The sequence below is a fragment of the Cryphonectria parasitica genome (assembly GCF_011745365.1).
Source record: "Cryphonectria parasitica EP155 unplaced genomic scaffold M406scaffold_4, whole genome shotgun sequence".
NCBI lineage: Eukaryota > Fungi > Ascomycota > Sordariomycetes > Diaporthales > Cryphonectriaceae > Cryphonectria > Cryphonectria parasitica.
This window is the reverse complement of record NW_024468912.1, coordinates 3,411,298-3,423,100: the sequence shown is the minus strand read 5'-3', so window position 1 is coordinate 3,423,100 and position 11,803 is coordinate 3,411,298. Positions and strand designations below refer to the sequence as shown.

Below are 11,803 nucleotides of genomic sequence, written 5' to 3'. Positions count from 1 at the left end.
GGTGAACTGGCGGGTAGAGCCGCGTCGCCTAGCATATTCATGTTGTGAAAGCACGGGTCTCTCAGATTATTTAGTGTGCGCAACACGTTAGAAGTTTGTATGATGGAGCCTTTGCTACTTTTTTGTGGTCTCTCGGAATTTTTCTACTTTGGGAGATGCTGGATTTGTTGCAATTTGAATGGTATTTCTGGCACTCGAGTCTGCTTAGTGTCGTGCTGTGACTCTACGGCCGTCCACCTCTTCTCACGGCATACTCAAAAAGCGTCTTTTGAAAGCCATAGAGAGCGCAAGTTTGATCATTTAGCACGTAGATCTAGAGGTCCTATTTCTCGTCGATATGCAAGGGCCAAAGCTCCTGATACGCTTGCCCAGATGCTCAGCTTTTAAAGGCGTCTACAAACAGCTCCCTCATCCCTTTCAGAAGCACCGCCAATTCCCTCGTCTCGTTCGTCCTCTCCAAGACCCTCTCGATCTTCTCCTTTTCGAGTCTGGGCCTGCAGTGTTTAATATCATAATCCCTCGCCGCCATGCTCAGCTCGAACCAGGCCTCGCGCTCCCAGTCCTTCTCGTCAATGTGCGAAAACACAAACTTGAGCCTGTCGTCCTGGCCCGCGCCCTCGATCTTGAGACACAGGTTCGTGATCCAAAAGTCCAGCTCCGGCACGTTAAACCGCGCCTGTGCCTCCTGCCGCGCCTGGTGCGCGCGCTGCGCCGCGAGCCGCGCGTCGATTTCCTTCTGCGCCTCGGCGATCTGCCGCTGGAGGGTGTCGCGGAGAGCGAGCTGCTTGTCGCGTTGCGAGGAGAGCGAGGCGATGGATGCCTGCATCTCGCGCGCTTCGGCCTCCTCCTTCGAGATCGTGTTCTGATGCGTGTTCGTCTTCATCTGCAGGATGTCGATGTCCTTCTTCTTCATCCGTTGGTCCTCTACGGGAAGAGAAACGCATTACATGTCAGTGCTTAACGTCTTGATTTGAGGAGGATGGGAGCAAGTAGGGTAGAATGCGCACCTTGTAGCTCCGCAACAGTTACCGCAAACTGGTTCCTCTCCTCGAGGACGCGCTTGCGACCCTTCTCGATGAAATCGTCAAAGCGCGCCGTGAACTTGGCCATGCGGTCGCGCAGGTCTTCAAAGCCGAAGTTGATGCTGGGCAGGCTGTCTGCCACGGAGGGCGCAGCCATTGTCTGACGGCTCTGAGAGCTTCTGGGCTCGAAAACGGATGCCATTCTGGAGTAGATGGCTGGCTTCGACTGAAATTATACTGCGATCAGTGTGCGTCACGGTTTTGCATGTGTGATGTCCACAGTGGGCGCAGGGTTGAAGTGAAGCAGAAAGTTGTGATGATGCCCTGGCGCAAGGAAAGTTGGCGTGGGGCGATTGTCCAAACCCCAAGCAATGCAGCAGGTCGCAGGGCCCTTTGGATTCCCCCGGGTTGTCGCTGCAGCAACAACCGAAGGCGCTAGAGCCTTAGCGTAGCCGCGCGCCCTGGCGTCGACGTAACGACGGTTCACTTGTGCAAAAGTGGATCTTATGCCTCCATTCGCTTCTTACTTTTTCTTCCCCTCGGTTCGAAATTTCCTGTTCGCTACGGCTCAGCTCGCCTTCTTTAAGATCCCTATTTTCCAAGGCTTAACAAATAAAGTGATCTTCTCTGTGTTCTCCATAATCATTCCAGCCAGAACCTGCAGCACCTCTCGTCGCTATGCCTGCATCCTACACGCTCTCAGCAAACAATCTCGGGACTGCGAAACCATATGGATGAAGGCCCTGGGCCTCGGGGTGATGGCCAGCGTGCCCGCCCTGGTAATCAGGCGTCTCAACGTGTTGAAATCCATCGCGTAAATGATCTCATGTATGGTCATGTGGGCCAGGTGTCTTACAGACCTATCGACGAGGAGGAGGCGGACATCGGAGACCTCAGCTTCACTCGGATAACAGAGCAGTGTGAGTGTGAGACCTTCATCCTTCGCTGCCTGGTACATCATTACTTATACGTCTTCTCAGTGCCGTCGTGTCAACAACTTATACCGTTTGGAGAGTGGTTACCACCGACCAGGACTCGAGCCGGCCTGCAACCTTCCACCACATTTCAGCGCACAAGATCTCAAAAGAATTGGCTGCTGAAAACGCACCCAGAAGCCTTCTTGGGGGTCCTGGACTTACCGGCTCTTATTTTCGAGGAGTCGAGAGCTGAAATCTCCAGTCATGGAGAAGATGGTCCAGCTGGATCGGTTCTTGCTGTGGGAGAGATCGTCGACTTACGGCACGTCACGTCATCTCGTATCTTAGCATGGCCTGTCATTGCTACAGCAAGCGGTGAGGCTGGCCATATGCTTCGTCTATGTGCTATCGAACCTGAGAGGTGGACTTGGAATGGGTTCTCATTGCCGGTGGGCATGCCGCAGTCGATGTTTCAGGGATCCTGGTGCAGTGACGGCGCTCCTATCCTGCAAATCAAATTTGCGACGAGGCACAGGCAGTACGACACTATTCGCTGGCTCTTCGTCCAAAAAGCCACATCCATCACCATATTCGAACCTGAACTCAGAGCCAAGCCTGTTGCCGCTGTATCGTCTGACTTGGGTCACGAGTCTGAGACCACTGGCCACATCGCAATGAACCCGATCGTCACGCTCAATATGCGCACTGCCAAGGGTGATGCTCATTGTGACTTTTCCATTGATATGGGATCCGACACAGACGCTCCGAAACTCTCCATCATAGACAGATCTGGAAATTGGTCTGTCTGGCATATCCTCCGCGAAGGTCACGCCAGATCCAGGACGACAAGAGCTGTGCTTCGGAGGAGAGGATCTTGGAACCTGCCATCCTCTATTTTGCCACAGCACGATCAGCAGGTGCTCGATAACACCCATAAAATTCTTTGGGTAGGCGGATCTGTCTCGACTGACGAGTGGGACCAAGAAAGCAACCCATCCGTCGAGTCCAATGAACACTCTCGCAAAGCAAATACCGCATACTTGGCCGGCCTCGACATCTCTCCTGCAAAGTATGATGGCCTGCTGCTCTGCAACAGTAGTGAAGTACGTCTCCTGGACGTCGTTGGAGAAAATTACATGTCTGGGCTCGACTTTTCCAGTCGCCATCATAAAGACGTCTTACTTGATACCCAAGCTTTCCCCGGGTCTCCATTCTACTGTTTCGTCCTCACGACAGATAGAGTTTATCTGCTTGATGTGTCTAAAAAGGAGAGGCAAGAGAGCCGCTCTCCGCGGGTTCTAGTCTCATGCCGTCATTACAGAAACCAACGATGGGAGAATCTCAAGATGTCAGTAGTGAAAACACCATCACTGTCTGAGACTCCAACTGCCCTTGTGTTTCTATATTCTACCGATGACCTCTGTGTCGATATCTTTTGGTTCGCAGTCGCCCAACAGGATGGTGATGCCCATTTCCATCATCAACTGGTCCACTTAACGGGTCTGAAGAAAGAGAACACTGAAGATACCCAGGGTATCGAGTCGCTCGCAGCAGTGCCGCTTCAGCTGTCAGCAGCCCGTGATCAGCGGCACTCAGCCGCCACAGGAGGTCATTCGGACGCTTTTCGAGCGGACGAAGTACAGTTCTATCAGCTTTTCGCGCTGTCCAAGGATCTTGGGTTAAGCTCGTCGATCATCACTATCACCCATGGTGCGTCTCGGGGGGTGGTCAGGCCTCCGAGGTCTGCGAAATCAGGCTGGGATGCAGCCAGACAGAGCAGGTTCCTGCGACTGAAGTTTCTGCGAGAGGTTGAGCAGGCATTTGTTGTACCTGAACAACTGAAACAGGATACGAAGCTCAGCCTTGCTCCCAAATCAGGTCCTGCCAAGCAATACGACGCGATTCAGCTCAGGTTTTATCTGCTCGAGCTTATACAGGAGATCAATTATGCCTACTTTGGACGAGCTGCCGAAGGAGCAGCAGCAATCGATGCCATTGAGCCATTGTCTCTGGTCCGCGAAGCATTGCATGGTCAAGACAATGACAGTCATATTCCGTTGAAGCCATTATTGAGCTTTTCGGATGTCTGGCAGCCTCTCGAGCTCCCGCAGGTAGAGGACGAATGGGCCCTCGCCCTGTCAGAATTACAGAAATCCCCGAGGATTCATCTGTCTCATTGTGGAACGTATATTCCTTCTGGTACCGTCATGGATGTCTTTGAGAGATTATCCGTCCACTGGTCTTGTCGACTACCTGCCGAGTCGCTCAAGGCAGGCCAATGGAGGTACGTGGAAAGGGCCCTCGAGAAGATGGCAGCTGAGGTGTACCTGTCGGGGAGAGGCGTCTCTGTGGTACCTCAATCCACGTTAGACATTGCCTCAAGATGTCTGCCTCGAGGAGAGGACACACAGGTCAAGAGCGAAGACCATTTGGATGAGTTACCATCTTCTCAGCCCAGATCAAGCCAGACTCTGCCCACCCCATCAGCCACGCCGTCGTCCTCACGAGCTGCTTCGGAAGCAGTAGATAGTGCCAAGAATGACGAGGAGCAGGAAGATACACGGCAAGAAGATGCCACAGTCGCTCGACTACGGATGTATTTGCCGTCTATCAAGTTTACCCCGCCTCCTAAGAATGGTCCACGCATTATCTCTCTCTGGCCAGAAGAGCGAGGTTCTGATCCGTCAGAGTACCAATACCAACGCTTTCGCAAGGGCCCCGACCAGAGAACTGGGGCGGCGCAGCGTGAGAGGGAGAAAAAGGAAGAGCGCCGACGACGAAAAGCGGACAGGAAAGCTCAGCTAGGCATGAAGATGGAGGCCGGCGGAGAGTTTTCTAGTCAACCTCTCCTGCCGACCATCGTCCGATCGAGCCCGCCGCCGCAGGATGTGGGCAGTAGTAGCCAGGGTATTGGATTCGGGTTTGGAAGCCAGAGCCAAAGCCAGGGCTTTGGATTCTCGCAGACCATGTCGCAGCCGGTAGCAGGGGAGTTTGGGGGTAGGTCGTCAAGGTTCAAGAAAAAGGGGAAGAGCAAGGCCAAGGTCCAACCCAAGACGATGAAATGGTTTAAATAGTGAACTACTACTACTACTACTACTAGGACTGGTGGTTATGGGGAGGATGATAGAATTTTGAGGCAAACCCGAGAATGACGAGATATGCCGGCGGTAACGAATAGTATCCTAGATGAATTCATTGGACATGTTTTTATTTGGAATTCTCCCTTTCTAAATCGATCATAAATTGACAAGCTTGCATGGAACATTATTAACATGACCACACGGCTCTTACCGCAAGACTGTTAATTGTTGTATGTTCTATGTCTTGTACCTGGCCTTGACAAACATTTTCGTTATTGTGCTTCATGTAATCATTTTTATCACAAAGTTTTCGCTCGTGGAGAGTTTCGTGTCTTGTTATATGGTGATGGCGAACAGATTCGATTGTCTCGTAGCGCTTTCCCCGACTTACATAAAAATCGCAGCCCACTCGCTGCAAACCGTCGTCTAAACAATTGACCAGTTTCACTCACTCGCTCCTTTCATTCACCACTGCACCACCACCGCCACAACAATTCTTGATTTGTTTTCATCTCCACATACCCTCAACTCATTCTTTGATTTCCTCATAGTCTTCAAGAATGTCTCACTGCCACGACGAGCACGATCATCATCACCACCACGGCGGAGATGAGCATGACCACTCCGACGACATCACGCCGGCGGTGCAGTTCTCGCTGTACCAGCACATCAACTTTGACGAGGTGACGACGCTCAACGAGACCTCGCACGGCTCAGGCAGGGCCATCGTGAAGAAGACCTGGGACGAGCGGCTCACGGACGAGCCTGAGCTTGCCAGCGATGCGGATGAGCAGCTGATTATCAACATCCCGTTGGTCCTTTTTCCCTACCCCGTCTCCATTGCTTCTTTTTTCTTCTTCTTCTTCTTCTCCCTCCACTTAACCTCTTCTCTCACACACAACAAAAGATTCACAGGGCAGATCAAGCTCCACTCCATCCTCCTCCGCACTTCCCAGTCCGACAGCGCCCCGCGCACCCTCCGCGTGTTCCAGAACCGCGACGACATTGACTTTTCCGCGGCTGAGGAGCTGGAGCCCGCGCAGGAGTTCGAGCTGAGCCGGACGTCCGAGGTGCAGGAGCTGCCCGTGCGGCGGGCCAAGTTCGGCCGGTGCCAGCGGCTGACCCTATTTTTCCAGGACAACTTTGGCATGGGGGACGAGGACGTGACGCGCATCGGGTATCTGGGGTTTCGGGGCGAGTGGATGCAGCTAGGGAGAGCGCCGGCGAATATCATCTATGAGGCGGCGGCGAACCCTGGGGATCACAAGGTGAAGGGCACCGATGTGAACCAGGTGGGTAGTGGGATTGGGGGGCGTGGGCCGGGACAGTAGTAACAAGGGAGCGCGGCTGGCTGGCTGGCTGGCTTGTTTGGGTATCATGACAGACATCGTGAACGAACTTGGTGAGGATGAAAATTGGGAACAAGAGGAGAGCAGAGCATATAGATTAAGATGGCTCCTATGCCTGTTCACGGCACTTTATGACTCAGAAAAAGATTCATTCATCGCGGCGTAACAATTGGCCTTAAGTACTACATGAAATCATCCTCCCAGTCCTCATCTCTGTTCTGGTTGCTCGTTGCCTCCATCTCCTCCTCGTTGTTGATAAAGTCGTAGGCGTGGTCCTTTTGATACTTTTGCTGCTCATACTCCTTCTTCAGCCGGGCCTCTTCCTTTTTCTTTGGGTTTGTTAGCCATGATATTAGCATATGACCAGGGAGGATGGAAGAATGACATACCCGAGCCTGCTGTGTGGCCTGGTCCTTCTTGCGCAGCTCCTTCAGCCGGTCCTCCTTCTCCTGCCTGAGATCCGGGTGCTTCTCGACCTTGGTCTTGTTGAGCCTGTTGACAATGGCATTCTCCCGCTGGTGTACGAGGATTCGTCTGACCTGAAGATGGGGATAAGAAGGAATGATACAATCAGTTTTCCATTGTTGTCCAGCAGTACCTTGTTCCCCATTTTTTCGGGTTCATTACCTTCCTGTCATCGTGGAAGCTGACTGCTCCCGTCGCCATGCTGCCATCCTTCTTGAGGTTCGACCAGGGCGTATATATGATGGTGATGTTGTCCTTCTTGTTACCTGTAGATCAATCCCCAAATCAGGAACCAGGATTGCTACGATCGCTCAAGGAATGGAGGGATCCCAAGACAACATACCCTCAATAGAGTTGGCCTTGGTGAGCTGCGCCAGATCTGTGAGGAGAGGCTCGGGTATGTTGTCCCAGGTTTCGCCGTCTCTCAACCGCAGATAGATATGTGCGCTCGACAGCTTGTCTACGTGGAACTGAAAAGACATCACACCCTCATCATGTCAGGTTTCATTTCTTGTTCAAGACAAAGTGTGCATGTAGAAGGAGAGAGCAAGAGCAGTGCAGTGAGCTCGTACCCTGCCGGATTCAGGGTTAGTAAAACGACGACCTTTGGAAATTCAAATTCTTTAAAGTAAAGCTCACCAGACATCTTCCTCCCATCCGTGCTTTATAAGATGCTCGTCTAAATGTGATAATATTGTGAGCATCTCATCCTCCTCATGATCATCTCCAAAACCAGAGGAGAGAGACAGAGAAAAAAAACCGGGGCTCACGCACTCTCGAACTTGTCCTTGCCAACATAAACCGACGCTGGTGGATCGACCACGCTGGAGATGTAGTAGAAAACCATGTTGATAAGAAGAAGTTGACAAAGATGAATGCAAGGCTAATTTGAAGGTATGATCCGAGGTCGAAAGATGGTAATTGTGTGAGTGTATTCAGTTTGGTTTTGGTGGTGTGCTTGGAGACTTTTAAGAGGGTGTGTAAGTAAGAGCACAGTGTACGGAAAGAGCCGCAGCGTACTGAACCCCCACAATTTTTTCATCGACAGGGGCAGGCAAGCTTCCCGTCAGCCTGGACGACCTCAATTTTCAGAAGCGCTACAAGCCGATGATTTCAACCAGTCCTCCAACCACCCATCCAATTCACCATCGACAACACCCTCATCAACATACACGGCCACACACGCCATCCCACAAACATAAGGCGACAGAATGGCGCCCAGGCTACCGACACGGTGCTGGGCACCAATACACCGCCAAACAACGACATCCTCCCCCTCCTCAGCCGCCTTCCTGGCCAGCGCCCTACAAGCACCACAACTCTTCACCCACCACCTCCTCCTCCCTAGCACCAGCCTCACGGGCACCCAGCAGACCCGCGGCAAGAAGTATGGCTGGACGACCCTAGACGAGCGCGCCCGCACCCTCCAGCTCAAGTACAACGCTCGCACGCCCGAGCTGCCTGCGCTGACGACGACCCCGGAAGCGGCCCAGAAGCGCAGGGAGCGGTCGACACCACTGCGCACAGGTGTGCTGGCGACCAAGAAGGGCATGACGGGATACTACACGCGCAACGGCAAGAGGTTCCCCTGCACGGTGCTGCAGATGGACCAGTGCCAGGTCGTGGCGCACAAGACGACCGAGCGGCACGGGTACTGCGCCGTGCAGGTCGGGTGCGGCGAGAAGCGCGCCGACAACGTGACGGCGCCGCTGCTGGGCTACTACGAGGCCAAGGGGGTCCCGCCCAAGGAACACCTGGTCGAGTTCCAGGTGCGCGGCGAGGATGGCCTGGCGCCGGCCGTGGGCGTGCAGCTGCTGCCGGACTGGTTCCACAAGGGCCAGTGGGTCGATGTCCGCGCCCAATCGCGCGGCATGGGCTTCGAGGGTGGTATGAAGAGGCACGGGTTCTCGGGCCAGGAGGCCAGTCACGGTAACTCCAAGAACCACCGCACGATTGGTTCCGCGGGCGCGTCGCAGGGTGCTGGTTCCAGGGTGCTGCCCGGCAAGAAGATGCCCGGGCGTATGGGTAACGAGAGGGTGACGGTGCAGAACCTGGCGGTGCTGCGGGTAGACAACGAGCTGGGCATCATCGTGGTCAAGGGGTGCGTGGCCGGGCCCAAGGGTGCCCTGGTGCAGATTCAGGACGCCGTCAAGAAGCCGCCCCCACCACAGGAGTTTATCGACAAGATGAACAAGGCCTTGGAGGACCGGTTTCCGAATGCCGCGGCGGACCTGGAGGCGGCGAGGAAGACACACCTGCAGCTCAAGCAGATGAGGAAAGATCGCAGGATAGAGGATGCGCTCAAGGGTGAGCTGTGGGAGGGCAAGGGAATACTAGCAGATTCGAGACCGGAGTTGTAAAAAAAGAAAATAAGGAATACATTGGTCATGTCAATTATTTTACACTATACAAAGGAAGGGCTATTGAAGCCTGTTACTGGCTTCATGTCTCTCTCAGGACTTAAAGTGGCCACCCAAGGACGAAGGAAGATTCAATCTACCCTTGTATTTCAATCGTGACAATCCTTAGGGTCGCAGTCCTTTCCTGCTTGCTTTCTTTTCTTGTCCTTTCTTTCTCCACGAATAGACTTGAACCTCTTCTACCTCGTGTTCATCTGCTGCCTGAAGCCCCTCGTGGCATTCTGGTCCTCATCCTCGTCATCCAGCCCGTCCGCGAACGAAATCGCCTTGAACGGGTCGCCCTCGTCCAGCAGGTCAATCGTCCGCCCATCCGTGGTCTCCAGGCTCCACTCGGTGGTCTCAAACATGCCCTTCGAGGTCGGCCTAAAGCTGGCAAAGCGCATGACGCCTGTATTCTTGGTGCCCTTTACGCTGAAGGAGATGTTGATGCGCCCGTGCATCTGGTTCATCTCGCCGCTGATCCAGGGGATCTGGTCCTTGAAGTAGATCTCGTCGCCCAGATACTCGCGGGCCTGAGCGTTGGTACGCAGGGCGTAGAGGGTCGAGGACACGACGGGCGACGACATCTTTTGGTAGTTGAAGATGGCGATGCTGGAGGCGGCGACGAGCGCGAGGAAGATGGGCATGGTGCGCGACCAGCGGAAACGGTTGGCCTCGACATCTGGAATAGGTGGGACACCCAACATGGTTAGTCTATTCTGCTAAATAGTCAAGAAGGTAAAGGAAACTGGCTAGGTTCAGCTCACCTGGGAGCTCGCGATCAGGTCTCCTCTCCATCAGAGGGCCATCGCCAGGTTTAGGCGCCGCAATCAGCGAACGCCTTTGAAGTAGGGATCGTCCCGAGACGGGTGATCTCAGTGCCTGAAGGAGCGGCCTCCTACATAGTATCCTCCGCGGTAACATCTTTTGGAACGACTGTTGGTGTGAGAAGGGAGACGGCCGTCAATGAAGGAGACGGGGGAGGAAGAAAAGATCGTGAAATCGTCAAGGGTCCTTCTGAGAAAGTCGATCATCCCACCTACCGCCAACTGTGGACTGTCACTGCCGCAGGTGCAGCCAGTCTACGGCACTAAAGACAGGGATTGCAACCAAACCCCCACCCCTGGACCCCCTGCTACTATAGTGTGCCCCTCTGTCTGAGACTCTGAAACGACGTCACCCAAGTACAAGCTCGAAACTCTTACCAACAACAACACTCTGTATACTCGTCGTGCTTCGTCAGCTACCATATCTCCCGAGACTGTTTCTTGAAGATTTATTTGGAAGAAATATACTACTGTCCTTTGAAAGCCAAGCTCGTCTTCAAAACAAAAGCTCAACAACGGTTCGTATAAGCTGCTGGTATGGACCTCAGTCAGACAACTGCCCGTCTCCGGCGCACATTCCAATATCCCACAGACGACTCTTCAAACAGCGTGTCACCAGAAGCCCTCGACGAGGAAGGTTGGTAGCTCCCTTCAAATGAAAACAAAAACTCAGAGAATAAACCTCAGTCTACATACATCTAACAAAAGAATCTGCGCGTGTCAACAGAGCAAGAAAGCCTCATCCAGTCCCTCGCCGACCAGAACGCCAGCGCCAATCAGCTGTACCGGAGCCTCCTCCTCGCACTCCCCATCCTGTCCTCCATACCTTACATCGCCTCCCTCTTCCAGCCCCTGACCACGCTACCCGCCCTGCTAGGCCTGACCTCTCTCGCCTCCACCTCCTTTCTCCTCTACAACCTACCTGTCACCGAGACGGGCATCCCGCTCCTCGACGCGTGGGCGCAGTCAGGGAAAAGACCGCGGGCGAGGTCAGACGGCACCCACGACGAGGACGACCACGACGATGGGCAAACAGCCTCGAGCTCAGCAGGCCCCAGCGGGCTTGGCGCGCTGAACCGGGTGCGCCAGCAGCGCCGGACGCACAGCCTGAGCTACGCCGGCCCCAGGAGCCCGCTGGAGAAATTCCTGCCGTTGCTGAATATCGGGCTGTGTGTGATCCTCGTCCTATCTGGTCTCCTTGCCAGCCGAAACAGAGCAGGGGAAAGCGACGGCCAGGGTGGGGATGAGTACCGACGGACCCTGTATGGCCGGCTGGGGCTTGCCAACATCCCTGCGATCGTGTACGCCGCAGTGCTGGTTGCCAAGGTGGTCATGGCGGGCGTGGACCCAGAGAGGGAGCTTGGGGCGCTGAAGTATGCATATAAGGGCGCATAGGATCTGGGCGGATCTTGAAGCGGGATTTCGTTACTCATGAGGCAATGTTGGACCCCTTGGCCGTTGTGGAGGGACTGAGCGAGTCTCGTCTGCCTGCAATTTATATGATACCATAAGAACAATTACCAAGCGGTTGAATTAATTTAGCGATTCCTTAACTTGTCTAAAGCCATGAGATTATGAGACAGAGGACAGGTAGGTGATAGAAGGATGGTGTCTGAAATAAGACTCGATTCTATCCATCAGGAGCTGCTATAAGTGAACAGCTCAGATAGAAGTAAGATATCGCGACGGAGCGATACAGTCGACCCCAAATAGATGGAAAGCCTGTCCAGCTTGGCACTTATCG

At 53.9% G+C, this 11,803-nt stretch overlaps 7 protein-coding genes across 7 annotated transcripts; 4 read left to right on the top strand and 3 right to left on the bottom strand.

Annotated features, from left to right (window-relative positions):
- Window positions 1–166: 166 nt before the first annotated feature.
- On the bottom strand, window positions 167–1,302 carry M406DRAFT_356218 (uncharacterized protein). The gene is made up of 2 exons (XM_040923385.1): window positions 1,008–1,302; window positions 167–924 (listed from the first exon to the last, which is right to left on the bottom strand). The coding sequence occupies exons 1-2, from the start codon at window positions 1,222–1,224 to the stop codon at window positions 377–379; spliced, it is 765 nt and encodes a 254-aa protein (XP_040777099.1). The 5' UTR covers window positions 1,225–1,302; the 3' UTR covers window positions 167–376.
- Window positions 1,303–3,646: 2,344 nt separating this feature from the next.
- Window positions 3,647–5,074, top strand: M406DRAFT_68509 (uncharacterized protein; the record flags this gene model as incomplete). Its single annotated transcript, XM_040925173.1, has 3 exons — window positions 3,647–3,649; window positions 3,787–4,936; window positions 5,040–5,074. The coding sequence occupies 3 exons, from the start codon at window positions 3,647–3,649 to the stop codon at window positions 5,072–5,074; spliced, it is 1,188 nt and encodes a 395-aa protein (XP_040777098.1).
- Window positions 5,075–5,579: 505 nt separating this feature from the next.
- Window positions 5,580–6,350, top strand: M406DRAFT_257094 (DUF1000-domain-containing protein; the record flags this gene model as incomplete). Its single annotated transcript, XM_040917151.1, has 2 exons — window positions 5,580–5,830; window positions 5,927–6,350. The coding sequence occupies 2 exons, from the start codon at window positions 5,580–5,582 to the stop codon at window positions 6,348–6,350; spliced, it is 675 nt and encodes a 224-aa protein (XP_040777097.1).
- A 200-nt stretch (window positions 6,351–6,550) lies between these two features.
- On the bottom strand, window positions 6,551–7,680 carry M406DRAFT_60613 (uncharacterized protein; the record flags this gene model as incomplete). Its single annotated transcript, XM_040924686.1, has 6 exons — window positions 6,551–6,697; window positions 6,758–6,907; window positions 6,996–7,099; window positions 7,177–7,304; window positions 7,473–7,512; window positions 7,608–7,680. The coding sequence occupies 6 exons, from the start codon at window positions 7,678–7,680 to the stop codon at window positions 6,551–6,553; spliced, it is 642 nt and encodes a 213-aa protein (XP_040777096.1).
- A 364-nt stretch (window positions 7,681–8,044) lies between these two features.
- On the top strand, window positions 8,045–9,136 carry M406DRAFT_231184 (translation protein; the record flags this gene model as incomplete). Its single annotated transcript, XM_040915864.1, has 1 exon — window positions 8,045–9,136. A coding segment is annotated over one exon (1,092 nt), but the record flags the coding sequence as incomplete, so codon positions are not given.
- A 296-nt stretch (window positions 9,137–9,432) lies between these two features.
- Window positions 9,433–10,156, bottom strand: M406DRAFT_339415 (DUF1783-domain-containing protein; the record flags this gene model as incomplete). The annotated part of the gene is made up of 2 exons (XM_040921440.1): window positions 9,433–9,914; window positions 10,000–10,156. The coding sequence occupies 2 exons, from the start codon at window positions 10,154–10,156 to the stop codon at window positions 9,433–9,435; spliced, it is 639 nt and encodes a 212-aa protein (XP_040777094.1).
- Window positions 10,157–10,596: 440 nt separating this feature from the next.
- M406DRAFT_339414 (uncharacterized protein) lies at window positions 10,597–11,454 on the top strand (the record flags this gene model as incomplete). The annotated part of the gene is made up of 2 exons (XM_040921439.1): window positions 10,597–10,696; window positions 10,787–11,454. The coding sequence occupies 2 exons, from the start codon at window positions 10,597–10,599 to the stop codon at window positions 11,452–11,454; spliced, it is 768 nt and encodes a 255-aa protein (XP_040777093.1).
- Between the last annotated feature and the right edge of the window lie 349 nt (window positions 11,455–11,803).

Excerpts from the sequence above, each read along its gene's own strand:
- M406DRAFT_356218 (XM_040923385.1), bottom strand. The coding sequence starts at position 1,224 with ATGGCATCCGTTTTCGAGCCCAGAAGCTCTCAGAGCCGTCAGACAATG. Across the intron at positions 925-1,007 it reads AACTGTTGCGGAGCTACAAG|AGGACCAACGGATGAAGAAG; the intron begins GTGCGCATTCTA and ends CTCTTCCCGTAG.